This window comes from Acipenser ruthenus, chromosome 5, assembly GCF_902713425.1.
Source record: "Acipenser ruthenus chromosome 5, fAciRut3.2 maternal haplotype, whole genome shotgun sequence".
In the NCBI taxonomy this organism is placed as follows: Eukaryota; Metazoa; Chordata; class Actinopteri; order Acipenseriformes; family Acipenseridae; genus Acipenser; species Acipenser ruthenus.
This window is the reverse complement of record NC_081193.1, coordinates 75,587,091-75,602,219: the sequence shown is the minus strand read 5'-3', so window position 1 is coordinate 75,602,219 and position 15,129 is coordinate 75,587,091. Positions and strand designations below refer to the sequence as shown.

General features: G+C 36.1%; 1 protein-coding gene across 1 annotated transcript in view; it reads left to right on the top strand.

Annotated features, from left to right (window-relative positions):
* Positions 1-15,129, top strand: part of LOC117402677 (fibronectin type III domain-containing protein 4-like) — a 47,165-nt gene that overhangs the window by 23,439 nt on the left and 8,597 nt on the right. The window contains exons 4-5 of the mRNA XM_034921223.2: positions 11,648-11,734; positions 13,144-13,277. Coding sequence (XP_034777114.1) covers positions 11,648-11,734; positions 13,144-13,277 — 221 coding nt within the window. The remainder of the gene's footprint in view (positions 1-11,647; positions 11,735-13,143; positions 13,278-15,129) is intronic.

Below are 15,129 nucleotides of genomic sequence, written 5' to 3'. Positions count from 1 at the left end.
TCCTACTGTCGGGGATTAAACAAAGTAATTTAAGAAAAAAAATACAACCCCTGTGCTGTGGAAGCTCCCAGTTTACACCGATGAAAGAAATTGCCCTAACGAGGACACAGTTACCTTACCATTGGCCTCCACCTGTGAACCTTAATTCATAAATAAAAACTGATCATTGTGTCGCTTTCCTTTATCTTCCTCCAAAGTCGAAATAAGGATTTAATTACAGTGACTATTTCAAATGACCATCCGTAATTGAAAACAAGCAAGTTCATTTAAATTAAAAAGAGAAAAAAAGGAAGAAAAATGTACTACTAAAGGCTGTTTTGAAACGGGTTATAAGAAACCACCATAATTTGGCCCCTACTATATATTTCAGAAGTGTTATCTGAACTGTTCACAGCGGAACAGCCAAGGCCCTAGAAAATTCACCTCTGTGGCACAATGAGTTATTCATTAGAATGCTGCAGTTTTTGTTGTGACAGTTGCTTTCACACTTAATAAATACTGTCACTATATAGATGTTTCAAAAGAAGCTTCTGGAAGTGCAAAAAAAAACAGGTGGAAAAAGTGCTGAGCTAAATCAAAAGGTTTTATTTGCACAAGCTATTGAAGTTTAAACCTTTTATTATATTATAATTTGGATTGTTTGTTTTTTTGGTCAGTTGTGTGTGTCAGTGTACAGTGAAAAAAATACTTATTGATTTTCTGTGGCTTTATAGATTGTATTGGGTAAAATACTGCAACTTTAAGCAAATACTGATGCTTAATTATAGACTTGCTGTGAAATGAGCCCCAGTAATCAGGAACTAGTGGTGTAAAATAAAAAATAAATAAAAGTGTGTACAAATAACATTATGACGTTGTCATCGAATCATCTATATAAATACAACTGTGATGACTGTGCAATTTCTGATGCACGTGATTTAATCGTAGCACTCCCTCAATATAAAGTACATATTCATGCAGAAACCTGTACTGAATGTTCATCAGCTCAGTATGAAGCTATGTGAACTTTATCTGAAAGAATATATGACTGTATAAACAGTTTGATGTGGTACAATAAGTTGCTTCTGCGGTTGTTTAAAGAATTGAGAACATTGACTTCAATGACTTTAGTTTAAGCTCGCCCAAATTGCTTTTTTTTTTTTTAATTATGTTTTTTACTCAAGACATTTCTTGTTATACAGCTAAGAAATGGATATTTACTTGAATCCTTGCAAACACATGGATTTATTTATTGCAAAAGTGTATTGTAATTTGGGGGTATATGGAGGTTGTCTGTCCAACTGTATAATGTTACAATTTTGAGAGAACAGTCTATCCAGTTATGATAAACTTGAAAGGCACATTGTTTAGCACAGCTTTTAAAAAAGTGAATTATTTTAGTTCCTAAATCTTAATAGCTGTGTTTGAAAACAAACTTGTAAAACAAAGTCTGTGTCTACTTAACCAGTTAGCCATCTGCAGCATAAACAAGCTTGTGGTTTTATTACTATACTGTAACGGTACAATACTGTATTGAGCTATTTTGCATTACATGGAATTCCCTAAGAAGAAGAAAATGTGTCAGTCCTGAATTGTGTGTTTACAGGTCTATCTCATATGCCAGGCGATGCAGATCTGCCCAAAGAACATAGGAGTTGCCTTTGATGGATTAGGGTTACACAGCTTGGATAATTATAATCTCCCCTTGAAAAACTTGCCCATTGTGTTAGCTACATAAGTTCCATGAAAAAATGATTTGTTTTCTGCCGTCATATATGAAAATGCTTCAGAATACCTAATTTCATAAGCGACATGTCTTCCATTTTTTAAAAGCACTTTGCAAGCAATAAACATCCTTAGAATCTATTTGTATGGGAGGGATACCCCATTTTGAAACTTTTTTTTTTGTTTTGCTTTTGAAAAACAGCAAATACTGATGCTTAATTTTAGACTAGCTGTGAAATGAGCCCCAGTAATCAGGAACTAGTGGTGTAAAATAAAAATTAAAAATAAAAATGTGTACAAATAACATATATTTTTTACAAAATATATACCAACAAACCTACGTAATAATAAAGCACTATGTTCAATGCAAGGCTTATACACATATAATTTGGCAAAATGTACATTAATGGTTTCCATATTTTGCTCAGTTTCCCTCAAAAAGGACAGAGACCCAGGTTTTAAATATTCATTGGCAAAGCCCAGATTGTACTATATGCAGTCTGTGTTCTATGAAACTGTTACAGATACAGTACAGTTTGTCCTTGGTGGTCTTTCGTACTTGATTATTTACTTACCTTAGGTTTGTATGGATATGCTGTTAGAGTAAAGGTCACAGGAATAATCACTGATTAATGCTGACAGAAATATACCAGATAAATTACAATTTGAAGGGGCTTAAAGTAAATATCATAAATATCTATCTGTATATATTTTTTTTTAGATACTGGTATTTAAAAAGGTGCACAAAGGTGTCTCGCAGTGTTTTTTTTTTTAATTCCCATAAATATATGGCCCTGGTCTACACCACAGTAGAGGGCTTGTAACAGCACAGCATCCTGGGTACACCGTGCTGAGGTGATGACTACATAGAAACTTTACTATTTGCAGAAATGTGACCTGCTGACAGTAACCGCACTGTGGTTGATTCCCGGAGCCAGCATTGCAGCCGTTGTGTGTGCTGATGCGCTAGGGAGGCAAAATAAGCTGAGACCGCACTGTGGCGCTAGGGAGGCAAAATAAGCTGAGACCGCACTGTGGTTGATTCCCGGAGCCAACATTGCAGCCGTTGTGTGTGCTGATGCGCTAGGGAGGCAAAATAAGCTGATCCCTAGAGCCATTACACTTCAACCATCAACACCAGACAGAAGGATGTCTGCATCATCATATGGAAGGAAGCGCAAATGGATGTAGACACCTATGGATCACATTAGTTTACTGTAAAGCTGTGTCTTAGTTGGTGCTTATCTTGGCGAGAGCCGAGTTCAAATCGGCATGAAGTTTTAACATCTGCTCTCATGTAATGGAAATCTACTTTAATAAAAACAAAATCTGTAGAAGTACAGACAGTATGCGGTTATACAGATTGTGGCCACTAGGTGACCCAATCAAGTTAATGGCTCCATTTTCTAATATGTATGTGTTTTAATTGAATGTACTTCTGCTAATGGTAAACAGTTGTATTTTCCTTTGGTTAACAGATGTACCTATTAAAATTATGCAAATACATATAATTAAGTTTGAGACTTTACTTTGTACAGATGTGATTATTTAAATGAACAGTAATGACAGAGATGCATACATTAACCTGAGGAGTTGGGAGCAGATTTGTTTTTCTGAAATTTCATTATCATTAATAACAAAGCTGCAGTCATCTGATAAATTATTACATGCTGCTTACTCGTATCCCAAAGGAGTGTGGAGATTCTGTGGGGAATGTTGAATTGATGTTTTTTTTTTGTTTGTTTTAAATGTAAGACTTGCAGTATAAGTGTGGCCAGTGTCTATAAGCTACAATTAGGTTACATAATAAAACTGGTGAATTAATTGCATTAATATTTGAGCAATATGAGATGCTATTGTGAAAAACTCAACCTAATGATTTGTGGGTGTTATTTGTGCCAAGCCTGCAGTCAAATCTGAATCAGGCAATATAAGTACAGAGTAAGCAAAACAATAGCTTGTTATTCTTGAAAATAGGTCTACTATACAAATATACCAGTAACCAATGTGTAACACTGGACTTATGACCGAGCAATATGTAATTTACTGGCCTTGACTAAGGTTGTACTTTGAGAGTGCATGAAAACAGTGCTTTAAAGCTGAAAATTTCATTTTACATATCTAGAACATGTTATTTCCTTTTGCACTTAAGATTGTATTGGCATTTCTATGGCTTTTAAATAGAATGTAAATACAACTGTGATGTGTGTGTGTGTGTGTGTGTGTGTGTGTGTGCAGCACTAGCTTCTTGGTGGGAGTGGGTGGGCGTGGGTGCTGAAGGAAAAAAAACACATACCCAATCAACCCCCAGGGCAGAGTGCTCTATTTCAGTAGCCCTCCTCAATGGGCCAGCTAGTATTAACTAAAGCTGAAAAGAAACCTTTCAGTTGCAAATCCACAAAAAATGTGCCATACAGTAACTTGTTTAATATAAGATACAATGTGCTAGAGAATGCCATCAGGGAATAACAGTTGCATTCAAAGACCTTGTTATCCATTGAATCAGGTGTAGCAATTTCTGATGCACGTGATTACTGCCAGCCTTTAATCGTAGCACTCCCTCAGTATGAAGAACATATTCATTCAAAAACCTGTACCGAATGTTCATCAGCTCAGTATGAAGCTATATGAACTTTATCTGAAAGAATATATGACTGTATAAACAGTTTGATGTGGTACAATAAGTTGCTTCTGCGGTTGTTTAAAGAATTGAGAACATTGACTTCAATGACTTCAGTTTAAGCTCGCCCAAATTGCTTTTTTTTTTTTATTATTATTTTTTACTCAAGACATTTCTTGTTATACAGCTAAGAAATGGATATTTACTTGAATCCTTGCAAACACATGGATTTATTTATTGCAAAAGTGTATTGTAATTTGGGGGTATATGGAGGTTGTCTGTCCAACTGTATAATGTTACAATTTTGAGAGAACAGTCTATCCAGTTGCGATAAACTTGAAAGGCACATTGTTTAGCACAGCTTTTAAAAATTATTTTAGTTCCTAAATCTTAATAGCTGTGTTTGAAAACAAACTTGTAAAACAACTACTTAACCAGTTAGCCATCTGCAGCATAAACAAGCTTGTGGTTTTATTACTATACTGTAACGGTACAATACTGTATTGAGCTATTTTGCATTACATGGAATTCCCTAAGAAGAAGAAAATGTGTCAGTCCTGAATTGTGTGTTTACAGGTCTATCTCATATGCCAGGCGATGCAGATCTGCCCAAAGAACATAGGAGTTGCCTTTGATGGATTAGGGTTACACAGCTTGGATAATTATAATCTCCCCTTGAAAAACTTGCCCATTGTGTTAGCTACATAAATCCCATGAAAAAAATTATTTGTTTTCTGTCGTCATGTATGAAAATGGTTCAGAATACCTAATTTCATAAGCGACACGTCTTCCATTTTTTAAAAGCACTTTCCAAGCAATAAACATCCTAAGAATCTATTTGTATGGGAGGGATACCCCATTTTGAAACGTTTTTTTTTTTTTTTTTTCCTTTTGAAAAACATTTGCAATCCACTGGAATTTAAAATAAAATATTGATTTAGCAAAGCTTCAATACCTATAGTTTTCTGAGGGTGCCATATAGCAGAGTATGCAGAATAAATAAACATTCCGACCTCTGAATGTGTTTGCTGATTAATAAATGCCTGCAGTAGAGCCAACACATGTTCCTCGTGTCTATTTAAATGCCAATTTCATCATGTTAACCAGTGGGCTATTTTTTTTATGGCAACATCAATGTTTCAGCTGCTATGACTAAGTGGAGAATTTGTATCAGATGGTTGCCTGTGTGTAAAAGCTATATATGTGTTGTTGCATATTACATATATATAAATAAATAAATATATAAATAAATAAAGATGATTTCTTTTAAAATGTGAGTAGGCAGCGCTTCCTCTGATGAGCTGTCACTGGTGTTCATGAGGTCACTACATTTTTAAAAATGAAGGAATATTTGTAGAATATGTTACCTGAGCACCACACTATTTTCAGATTCCTTCTGACTGCGTCTGTTTCTTCCTGTAGTGCAGAACGTTCATTCTACAGCCTCAGAAGACTTAAGAACTATCTTCATTCATCAATGTTGATGTTCATCATGATTTTACCCGAGATCTAGATGTGAATTCTTATTTTATTTTATTTTTTTAAAAGAAAGATAATGTGGTGAGTTAAGAAAGGAAAAGTTGTTTGTGCACAAGACAAGTGAATGAATTGTGTTTGTTTGTTTATTTGTTTTAAAGATTGTTCAATTGTTTTGAATTCATTGAACTACTCGCAAGACATTTTTTTATATTTTCATTACATGAGAGTAGCTGTTATTTACTTCACGCTAATAGAGGACTCGGCTTTCACCAAGATTAAATGAGATATTCGTGGTGGGGATCAACCAAGACGTGGCTTTGCTGTAATATAGAAGCCTTTAGTGCTTGTGCTTTGCCAGGTAATGTGAATTTCCTATTGGCCCGGTGTTGATGGCTGAAGTGTAATGCTGGCTCCAGGGATCTGCCTATTTGCATAGTCCCTACATCAGCACATAACAGGGGTGAAGCTGGCTCCAGGGATCAACCAAAGTGCAGCCTCCATAGAATCATAAGTGACAAACTGACAGTACTAAAGAGGATAGGAACACGCTGCAACAGAACAGTCTCAGCACTGTGTTGTTGAGTCTGTTTAATTGTTTTTAAACAAAACAACCATTAGTACTATATACAAGAACAATAATTTATGTAACGATGCTGCAGTAAGGAGCTTGCACAGATGATGCAATGTTTTAAATCTGATTGCTCTTGATGAAGTCTGACAATGGTACCCTAGACATGCACCATTGGAATGACCTCAGATATAGATATCTCCATATTCCAAATCGAAGTACAGTCGGTGCTGCTTTATCAGGGCGCCTCAGGAGAAGGACAAATATCCAGAATAAGCGGCTGTCCCAATTAAATGAGAGGTAGTTTAGGCAACCTTAGTCATACTTTTTGGCTTCTTAATGAAAAGAAAAAGAATGAAATCGCATCACATTACAATTAAATTATAACTACATAATTTAAAATACAAGTCAATGTTTTTTTTTTGTCCTAAACAAAATTAAATCGCTATTTTTTATTTATACATGAAATTAAAAATAATGAAATCAGATCTTATCAAAAGGCGAGACATTTGCAATGTTGACACTCCAACTTTCTTTGTCAAAGCAGCCTGAGAAACCACAGGAGACTCGAGCTCCTTCAAGAGTTCAACGTGGTTTACGCAATTTACACAAGTGTGACAGAAATACAATGATCTTTGGACTGGCTGGTCTGAGAGTTCTTTCCCAGGGTCGGGAAGTCGGCCAGTCTGGATGAAGGCGAGACTCCGTTGCAAGAACGCATTGACCCGGAAGGGAAACGATGTGGCAACCGCAGATTGGAGAGGCAGTTGCACTCATTTACCAAGTATGACAGCATAAAAGAGGGCGGAGAAGCGCAGTCTGTTCCTTCGTATTGTTTTTGTATTTTAACCTAGAAGGACTGTGAGAAACCCCAGAAAATGTAAAAGTTTCATGAGTGTTTTGTTTGGTTTTGTGTCTGTGAGTAATTGTCTTGTTTGTGAATCACCAGACAGCTAACACGTTTCCGAAGCTGTCGCCTTGGGCCAGCACAAAGCCGGAACAACACTTCACCACTGTCACGTAATAAACTTGTATCACCCACCACAAACACTACTACACACACCCAGGACTGGTGACCGTGTTTGTATTACTGTATGACGGATATTATTGTTTATTATTTGGGACTACAATCCTATTGTTATTTACCCTGTGCAGTACACAGTGGTGTGTATTGCAGTGGGATTATTGTTTGGTCGCCAGACTGGGAAAACAAAATAATAATATCCATTCCAAACCGGATTATAATCATCACTGTCTTTTTCATTCATGCACTGCATCACTCCTGCACCTAGGTTTAGGGTTAGATTTAGGCATACAGGTTAGATATAGGGGTTAATTTTAGGGGTTAGGTGTAAGTTGCATATGATGTGGTGTGGACTGAAGTTGCAGCTGTAGTTTGTTTTACTTGTTATATTTTTGTAAATAACTTTAGAATTTTTTTTATTTCCCTCATTTGTTTTTCTTTAAATTAATATAACGGTCAAGAACGAGACATTTGGTAGACTTTTGTGTTTTTGAGTTTGTGTTAAGTTCTTTTGCACCCTCTATTGGCCTCTAGTGGCTACTACATACGACGCTCACCGCCCTGAACTGAAAGGCAATATGCAGTAATGTTTTAACCTAGATTTCATAAATAAATTAATCATCTCTGTATTTTCCTCACTTTATTCTTTTTAAAATGACCTACTGAAGCTTAACAAGCAAAGAATTGGCTGAATTTTCTATTTTTGAGTGTGTGAGTTTAGTGTACCATACCCAAAAATGGATGTGCAGCCAAGTTCTGAACATACTGTAGCCTATTGAGAGCATGTTTTGAGGCACCAGCAAGCAAGGCACTGCAGTAGTCAAGTCGAGAGGAGACAAAGGCATGCACAAGTCTCTCTGCATCAGATAGAGAGAGAATAGGTCTTAAACGGGCTATGTTATGCAGGTTAAAAAAATACACCTTGGTGACATTTCGAACATGTGCTTTGAAAGTTAGACGAGGATCAAAAATAACACTGAGAGTTCTCATTTCAGAACTCGCTCTAATTTCAAGCCCGTCAATAACCAAACTGAAGCTCCCCACAATACTCAACTGACGCAGAGAACCAAGCAGCATAACCTCTGTCTTACTGCACTTTAGCTGCATGAAATTCTGTTGCATCCATAATTTAATTTCCGCCAAACATAGTGAAAGTACAGAAACAGCTGTTGTGGTGTCAGGTTTAGTTTGAAATGGTTCCTTCAATTGCTTTTTTAAAAATGTTTTGCTACAGTGACTTAAAGTCTATTCATATATGTTCTGTGTTGGCAGCTAATTCTAAAAACCCATAGGTATTGCTGGATTAGTCTTGTTGGAGAAGCATCTAATTTTTGAATAGCCTTAAGGGATAAATCAAGATGAATATTCATGTGCAGAATCTAAATGAAATATTCATGACACATGGATATGAGAAATACTTTAGCCAAGCATTTTGGGGCTTCTGGATTGTTACAGTAAATGTAAGTATGTTTAATGAAGATATGAATTAAAACTCTACAAACAGAAATACAAACAGGATACAGACATTTTATTTGGTCTCTTCATGCATGTCTCGTAGGTAAATGTTAAAGTCCCCGGTTGCTTGGTGTATGAGTTGTTTCTACCTTGCTTGTTTGATTGGGGCATTTATTAAGTAGATGAGTATTAATTCTGTGGGAATTATCATTTGATTGAGATTATTACATTTAACTTTTTATGTTTACATCCTGTATACATTTATTGGTGGCTGCACTGCTAAGTATTTCTATAAAATGAAATTTATAATTAAAGTTCGGGAGAACGGACATGCACCAATCTCCACGTCACCAACTGAATCATTCAATTTACACGGCAGCAATTAACTCCTGCTATCATTATAAATACCCTTTCCACCCTCCCCTTGTATGCATTTTGATTCATTCGTAACCCACCACCTTCCCCATCTCCACCTCTTAAAATGAGTTTAATTTTCCTATTGAGAGTCTCTGCCTCGCCCTCACGGCCAGGCGTGAGTCCTCAAACCAAGTTAGGTTTGATGCCAAATTAATGTTTTCTACGGAAATAATGTTTTATTATTTCTTCCACAGCTATCGCATACCTCGCATTTAATAGTTTAAATCAAATAAATTTGTGTGATTGGTGTTTTGTCCCGAACTACTGAAATACTAATTATATTACATGAAAAGAAAGAAAATATAGACATAGGTCCTTCTAAATTATTATTATTATTATTATTATTATTATTATTATTATTATTATTATTATTATTATTATTTATTTCTTAGAAGACGCCCTTATCCAGGGCAACTTACAATTGTTACAAGATATCACATTATTTTTACATACAATTACTCATTTATACAGTTGGGTTTTTACTGGAGCAATCTAGGTAAAGTACCTTGCTCAAGGGTACAGCAGCAGTGTCCCCCACCTGGGATTTACCAGCAGTGTGGAGTAGTGGTTAGGACACTGCTGCTGTACCCTTGAGCAAGGTAGTTTACCAAGATTGCTCCAGTAAAAACCCAACTGTATAAATGGTAATTGTATGTAAAAATAATGTATAAAAAATAATGTAATTGTATGTAAAAATAATGTGATATCTTGTAACAATTGTAAGTTGCTCTGGATAAGGGCGTCTGCTAAGAAATAAATAATAATAATATCTCCACTTTAAATGTCTGGGCACTTTTGATTACTTGGCATTTTTTCACATTTCAAGTGTGTTTTTGTTTCAGCTACAGATTACAGCTACATCAAGCAACATACAGATACAGTATGATCCACACAGAGCAGCTGAAAGAGTATAGCATTTCAACACTGTAAATTAATGAGTATAACAAGTAATATTATTACAGCAAAATACATTGATTTGGTTTCTGAAATATTGCTGTCCAGCTGATACAAATCAATCTGCAGACCTCCTTAAAAAATGACCAAAGGTCGACCCATTTTTACACGTATTTCTATTAGTGTCTGAGTCTGCATTGTGCTGTGTTGGAGCACTTACAAATGTCATGAAACTGAAATACTATGCTGTGGGCGTACCGTTGTGCTTTAATGTATTAACTTCACCTAATTTCTTGTCAAAACTGACAATTATGGAGCCTTAAGGTTCAGCTGTGTGCTCTCCTTAATTTACCAAGGGGTCATTAACACAACCAAATAGGCAGAGCAAGAAAATATTTTAGTTTTTTCAGTGTCTGCACTGTCAGCTCCTGTGGCTGTGCTTTGAATACTAAACAGGTATTTATTATTTTGTGTCCATATTTTGTTCAATATCTACAGAAAACCATGCAGTGGATTTGCTTACTCTGATTTTTCTTTTAGAGAAGTAGAGCTTTTTCCATCTTATCAACTTTTTGAATATCAAATTATGAAAAGGCTGAGAATAGAAATGCATATGTTGATTTAAATGTGTTTGTTCAGTAACAGCACTAGAACTTTTAGAATCCCAGAATATTAAAAAGCTGATATGAAGTAAAAGTTGAAAGTGACCTTAAAACAAATGATTTTACTTTTGTTAACTACAGTATAGGTGACTGGCTTGCCTTTGTTTGTTTTCAGCCGAGTTTGTGTTGTATTTTGTGACAACTGGAAAATAAAATGTGCCCCAACCACACCAACACAATTAGAGTGCCGAATCTATGTTAATGTGAGTGTAGCTAACAATCCATAATAATTCCCACCGTGTATATCAATTCATGCATTCAAGACAGTGTACAGTACCACCGCATTCTGTTTCTAAGTGCTTTAAAAGCTGTTTTTCTTATTGGCGAAAATTAATGTTTGCAGCCAAAAGCTTCCATGTCTCAGTTTTGAACTGCATCTACACTGGGTAATGTGATTTTGGTTAGAAAGGATTAAAAAAAATAGACCCACCTTTGAATTCCAATTGTACTGAAATCAGTTTTGCTAGATGTAGCTTGAGCTTGAGTATTGTCAATTTAGCAACCAAGCATGATACTGGCTACATCATTCTATTTAAATACACGTGGCAACAGTTCTTAACCCCCAGCCCCATAAATGTTAGCAAAATATGTGGCTTGTAGAACAGCAAACTGAGGATATACCATATATCATACCAACTGGACACAAATGCATTTACTTTCTTAAATCCTCAATGTAAACGTCAGAATAACCCCCCATTGGTTTCTGTTTCGTTATCCCCTTTGACAGTCACTTAGCCAGAGAACTGTGCTGCCTAATCAAAGAATGAAAAAAGGGGATAGTGCTGCAGGGATAACTAATATCATTTTCTGGACTGTCTTTGCAGGTGACCCTATGGTGCAGGGAATCAAATACCAACAGCTTCAAACTGGGGAGATGATCATTATAGTGGTGGTGCTCATCATGTGGGCAGGTGGGTGTCTTATTCTAGACAAAGGCAATATGTGAAAATAGAAATATGCAATATTCAGACTACATCTGTGTAACTAATAAGAGAATGGTCTCCTTATATACAGCAGTGGTGTAAATATTGTATGACATCTTACTATTAACAGCACTGATATTAATACACCTCTAATAATGTTTCATGTTTTTACCCTTACCCTAGACAAACCACCTTGATATTTCATTATAAATGGTTTGTACTGGGACATGAAGAACATCTAACCCCAACCCTAACCTAATGTAATCCTTATTACCAGTTATTACTGGCAAATACAAGATTATTAGACTGATTTATAGTGCTGAAAATAGGGAAGAAGTGATACAATATATATATATATATATATATATATATATATATATATATATATATATATATATATATATATATATATATATATTTACATATAAGTTTACATTGTCAACACATATTTCCCCTCAAAGAAAGGCGTCTCTCAGCAGAGATATACTGCTCACCAACCAGATAGCTGAATTCCAGAAATCTAGTGGAAAATTTGTGTTTTGTATTTACCTCCTGTTGCTGATAGAGATGCTGTTATGCAGTTCCCAGAAATTAATAGGCAGCATTTCTAGGGGAGAAAGTAGAACACACGCAATGTGTCCTGTCAGTCAACCAGGATTAAACACACAACACAAATAAATAATAATAATAATCAGAAAAACAATAAGGACCTACTTTTTACATCACCATCACAGATAAAGAAATGTGAATAATAAATGAACAGTTCAGAACCTAACTATAAAAGATATGCATAGACAGCTGCAACTGGAAACAAAAGAATCTGCCAGGGACACAGTTACTTGTCCTCTGTAGTTAACGAGAACACATAGAAACTCCACAGAAAACCTTCTGCTGTTATACATTTCATTAGAGCCTTATCCCAGGAAACTGAGATTATAAGAGCTGTCATTTCCTGCGACCTGCTTGGTGACTGGGCTTCTGAGCAGAAAGAGTTCCTCCTGTCAGACTTTATTAAGAGAGACCCAGAGCTGACAGTTCAGACCTGTCCATATCAATGTTGGATCTCACAGTCTTTCACCACCTGCCTAATAGGGACCTTCTACAGCATTCCTTTGTTCTAATAATATGACTGCAATCAATGTGTTTCAATTCACGCAGGGGTGACTAGCTCACTCTCTTTCTCTTAACTAGTAAGATAGTGTACAAAAAGTTGTGAATTCTTCCTTACAGAAGCCTTTCATCAGCATCTGACAAAAGGAGTCATGGTCCCCAACAATGCTTTCACAGTTTATTAATTAAGTGATTAAAGAATTACCTCATCTGTTTGATTTTTTTACATATCAATCTGGAATATACATGCTTTTTGGGTTACATTTTCCTTTTTTTTTTTTTTGCAGCTGTGATTGTTCTGTTCTGCAGACAGTATGACATCATTAAAGATAATGATTCAAACAACAGCAAAGAAAAGGTCAAACCTTCCTCTGAGCACAGCACGCCTGAGCGACATACAGTGGGGCTGCTGCACAGTAAGGTGAGTGCAAGGTCTGGCATTCAACACCCACAGAGAAACAAATACAGCCAGTGCAGATATAGTTCAGAGTTCAGACTTGATTCTGAGAGTATCTGAGAGTCAGCAGGATGTAAATACTGAAGCAGAAATGGTACTACAGTAGTAAGTGAATCTAAACAAGAAATTCTCAAACCAAATTTCCCTTTTAAAATAATGTTTATAATGTATTTGTTCTTGTTAGAAAGTGGTGTAGATAGTAAATCTGGAACAAACCATATATATTTGTTTCAGTTGCATTAATTCAAAGTGATAACAGGAGCTCCAAGCCCTGCACCGAATGCAAGCCCCACTTTTCCTCTGGCGATGCTGTGGGCGTACTTTCCTTCAACAGCATGTCTGTCCACCTGTCAGAATAATATATTGATTTTATTGTATAATTTTATATTTCACCTAAAGTAGCGGTGATTATCCCAGGATTACCCTTAAAACAACTGGTTGTAAAAAAATAATAATAATAATAATCTATTAAAATAGCTATGGCTTGTCTTTTCCTAAGAGGGTATAGGTTGATCAAAGGAAAGATTTGGTCAATACTTTCTGTGAATTTGGGAAATGGCACAATACAAAAAAAAACATGTCTGCGCTTGAAATTCGGGTTGCCTGTGCTCCAGCTCCGGATACTGGAGCCAGAGGTAAGATAGAGCAGGTGTCATTGAGCATTTTACCTAAGAGGAGACTAACTACACAAACGGAAACTTCACACAAGTATTGCATAAGGATAATGCTTATTACACAAAATGTTGTTATATTGGAGAAATAGTTATTATAATGGCAAAAGATACTTACTTGTAAATTCTTCATGTAAAACCATATAAAATAACAGCAGAGAAAAAAAAAGAAAAAACATAAGGAACACAGAGAAAACAGTACCTTTAGTATTGTTTTTTTGAGAAAGTGACTCAAATGAGAAAAGCCAGCACCGTAATTGACTAATGAAATTAACTGTATTCCAAGTGACTTCAATTAAGTGCAAAAAAAAAAGTTCAGTGTGTTCCCAAGCAATCCATTCCGTATCTGAGCAGTCAGTTTGCAACCCTGCAAAACCACAGCGTGTGATAAAAATGCACTGGAGAAGCATTTAATGTAATTGATTTCTATTTAGTTTTCTTTCTATTACGGTTCAGCTCTCTTGATCTGATTTATGGTAGCATTGGGAAGCAGACATGGGTCACCGGGGCATTATATTAGTTACGCTTTAATTTGTAGGCCAAGGAGGATTGGAATTGGGTCATCCGGTCCTGTAGCATTGCCAATCTTCCCTTGTTACCAATGTTCCCTTTCATTTGTGGTTAAATGACATAATGTAGGGAAGGCCTGAAATCATGGTAAAATCCCTGATGCAGCGTTAGCTGCTGATCTCATCTTTAAAAGTCAACATCCACACTAATGTATTGTTATATCCATTAGACTGTTGCGTCTCATATTGCTGTGTAAGGCTGTCATTGCCCAACACGATAGCACTGTATTTAGCATGTTTTTAATGCTTGCTCCCAGAACAGTTATGTAATTCCCATTTTTGCATTTCCACACCTAATGTCAGTAGTACGTTCCCTGTTGACTGTTGGTCATTCAGTATTTAGTTGCAGTGTTTGGCTATCTATCTGCTTGCTTTGCCTGACGGAGTGAGTGCTTATAGTATTGTGGAGGTGGATGTGGAGGTGGATGCGTGGGTGCTCTATACTGTTTTACATTTACTGTTGAAAGGTTATTGTTAAATAGTTTTACTGTGCTGAGCTGACGTTCTGTCAACAACAGTGGGCAGGGTGGCGCATGAGCAGACTAGTGACGGGGGAGTGGCTGAGCTCCAGACCAC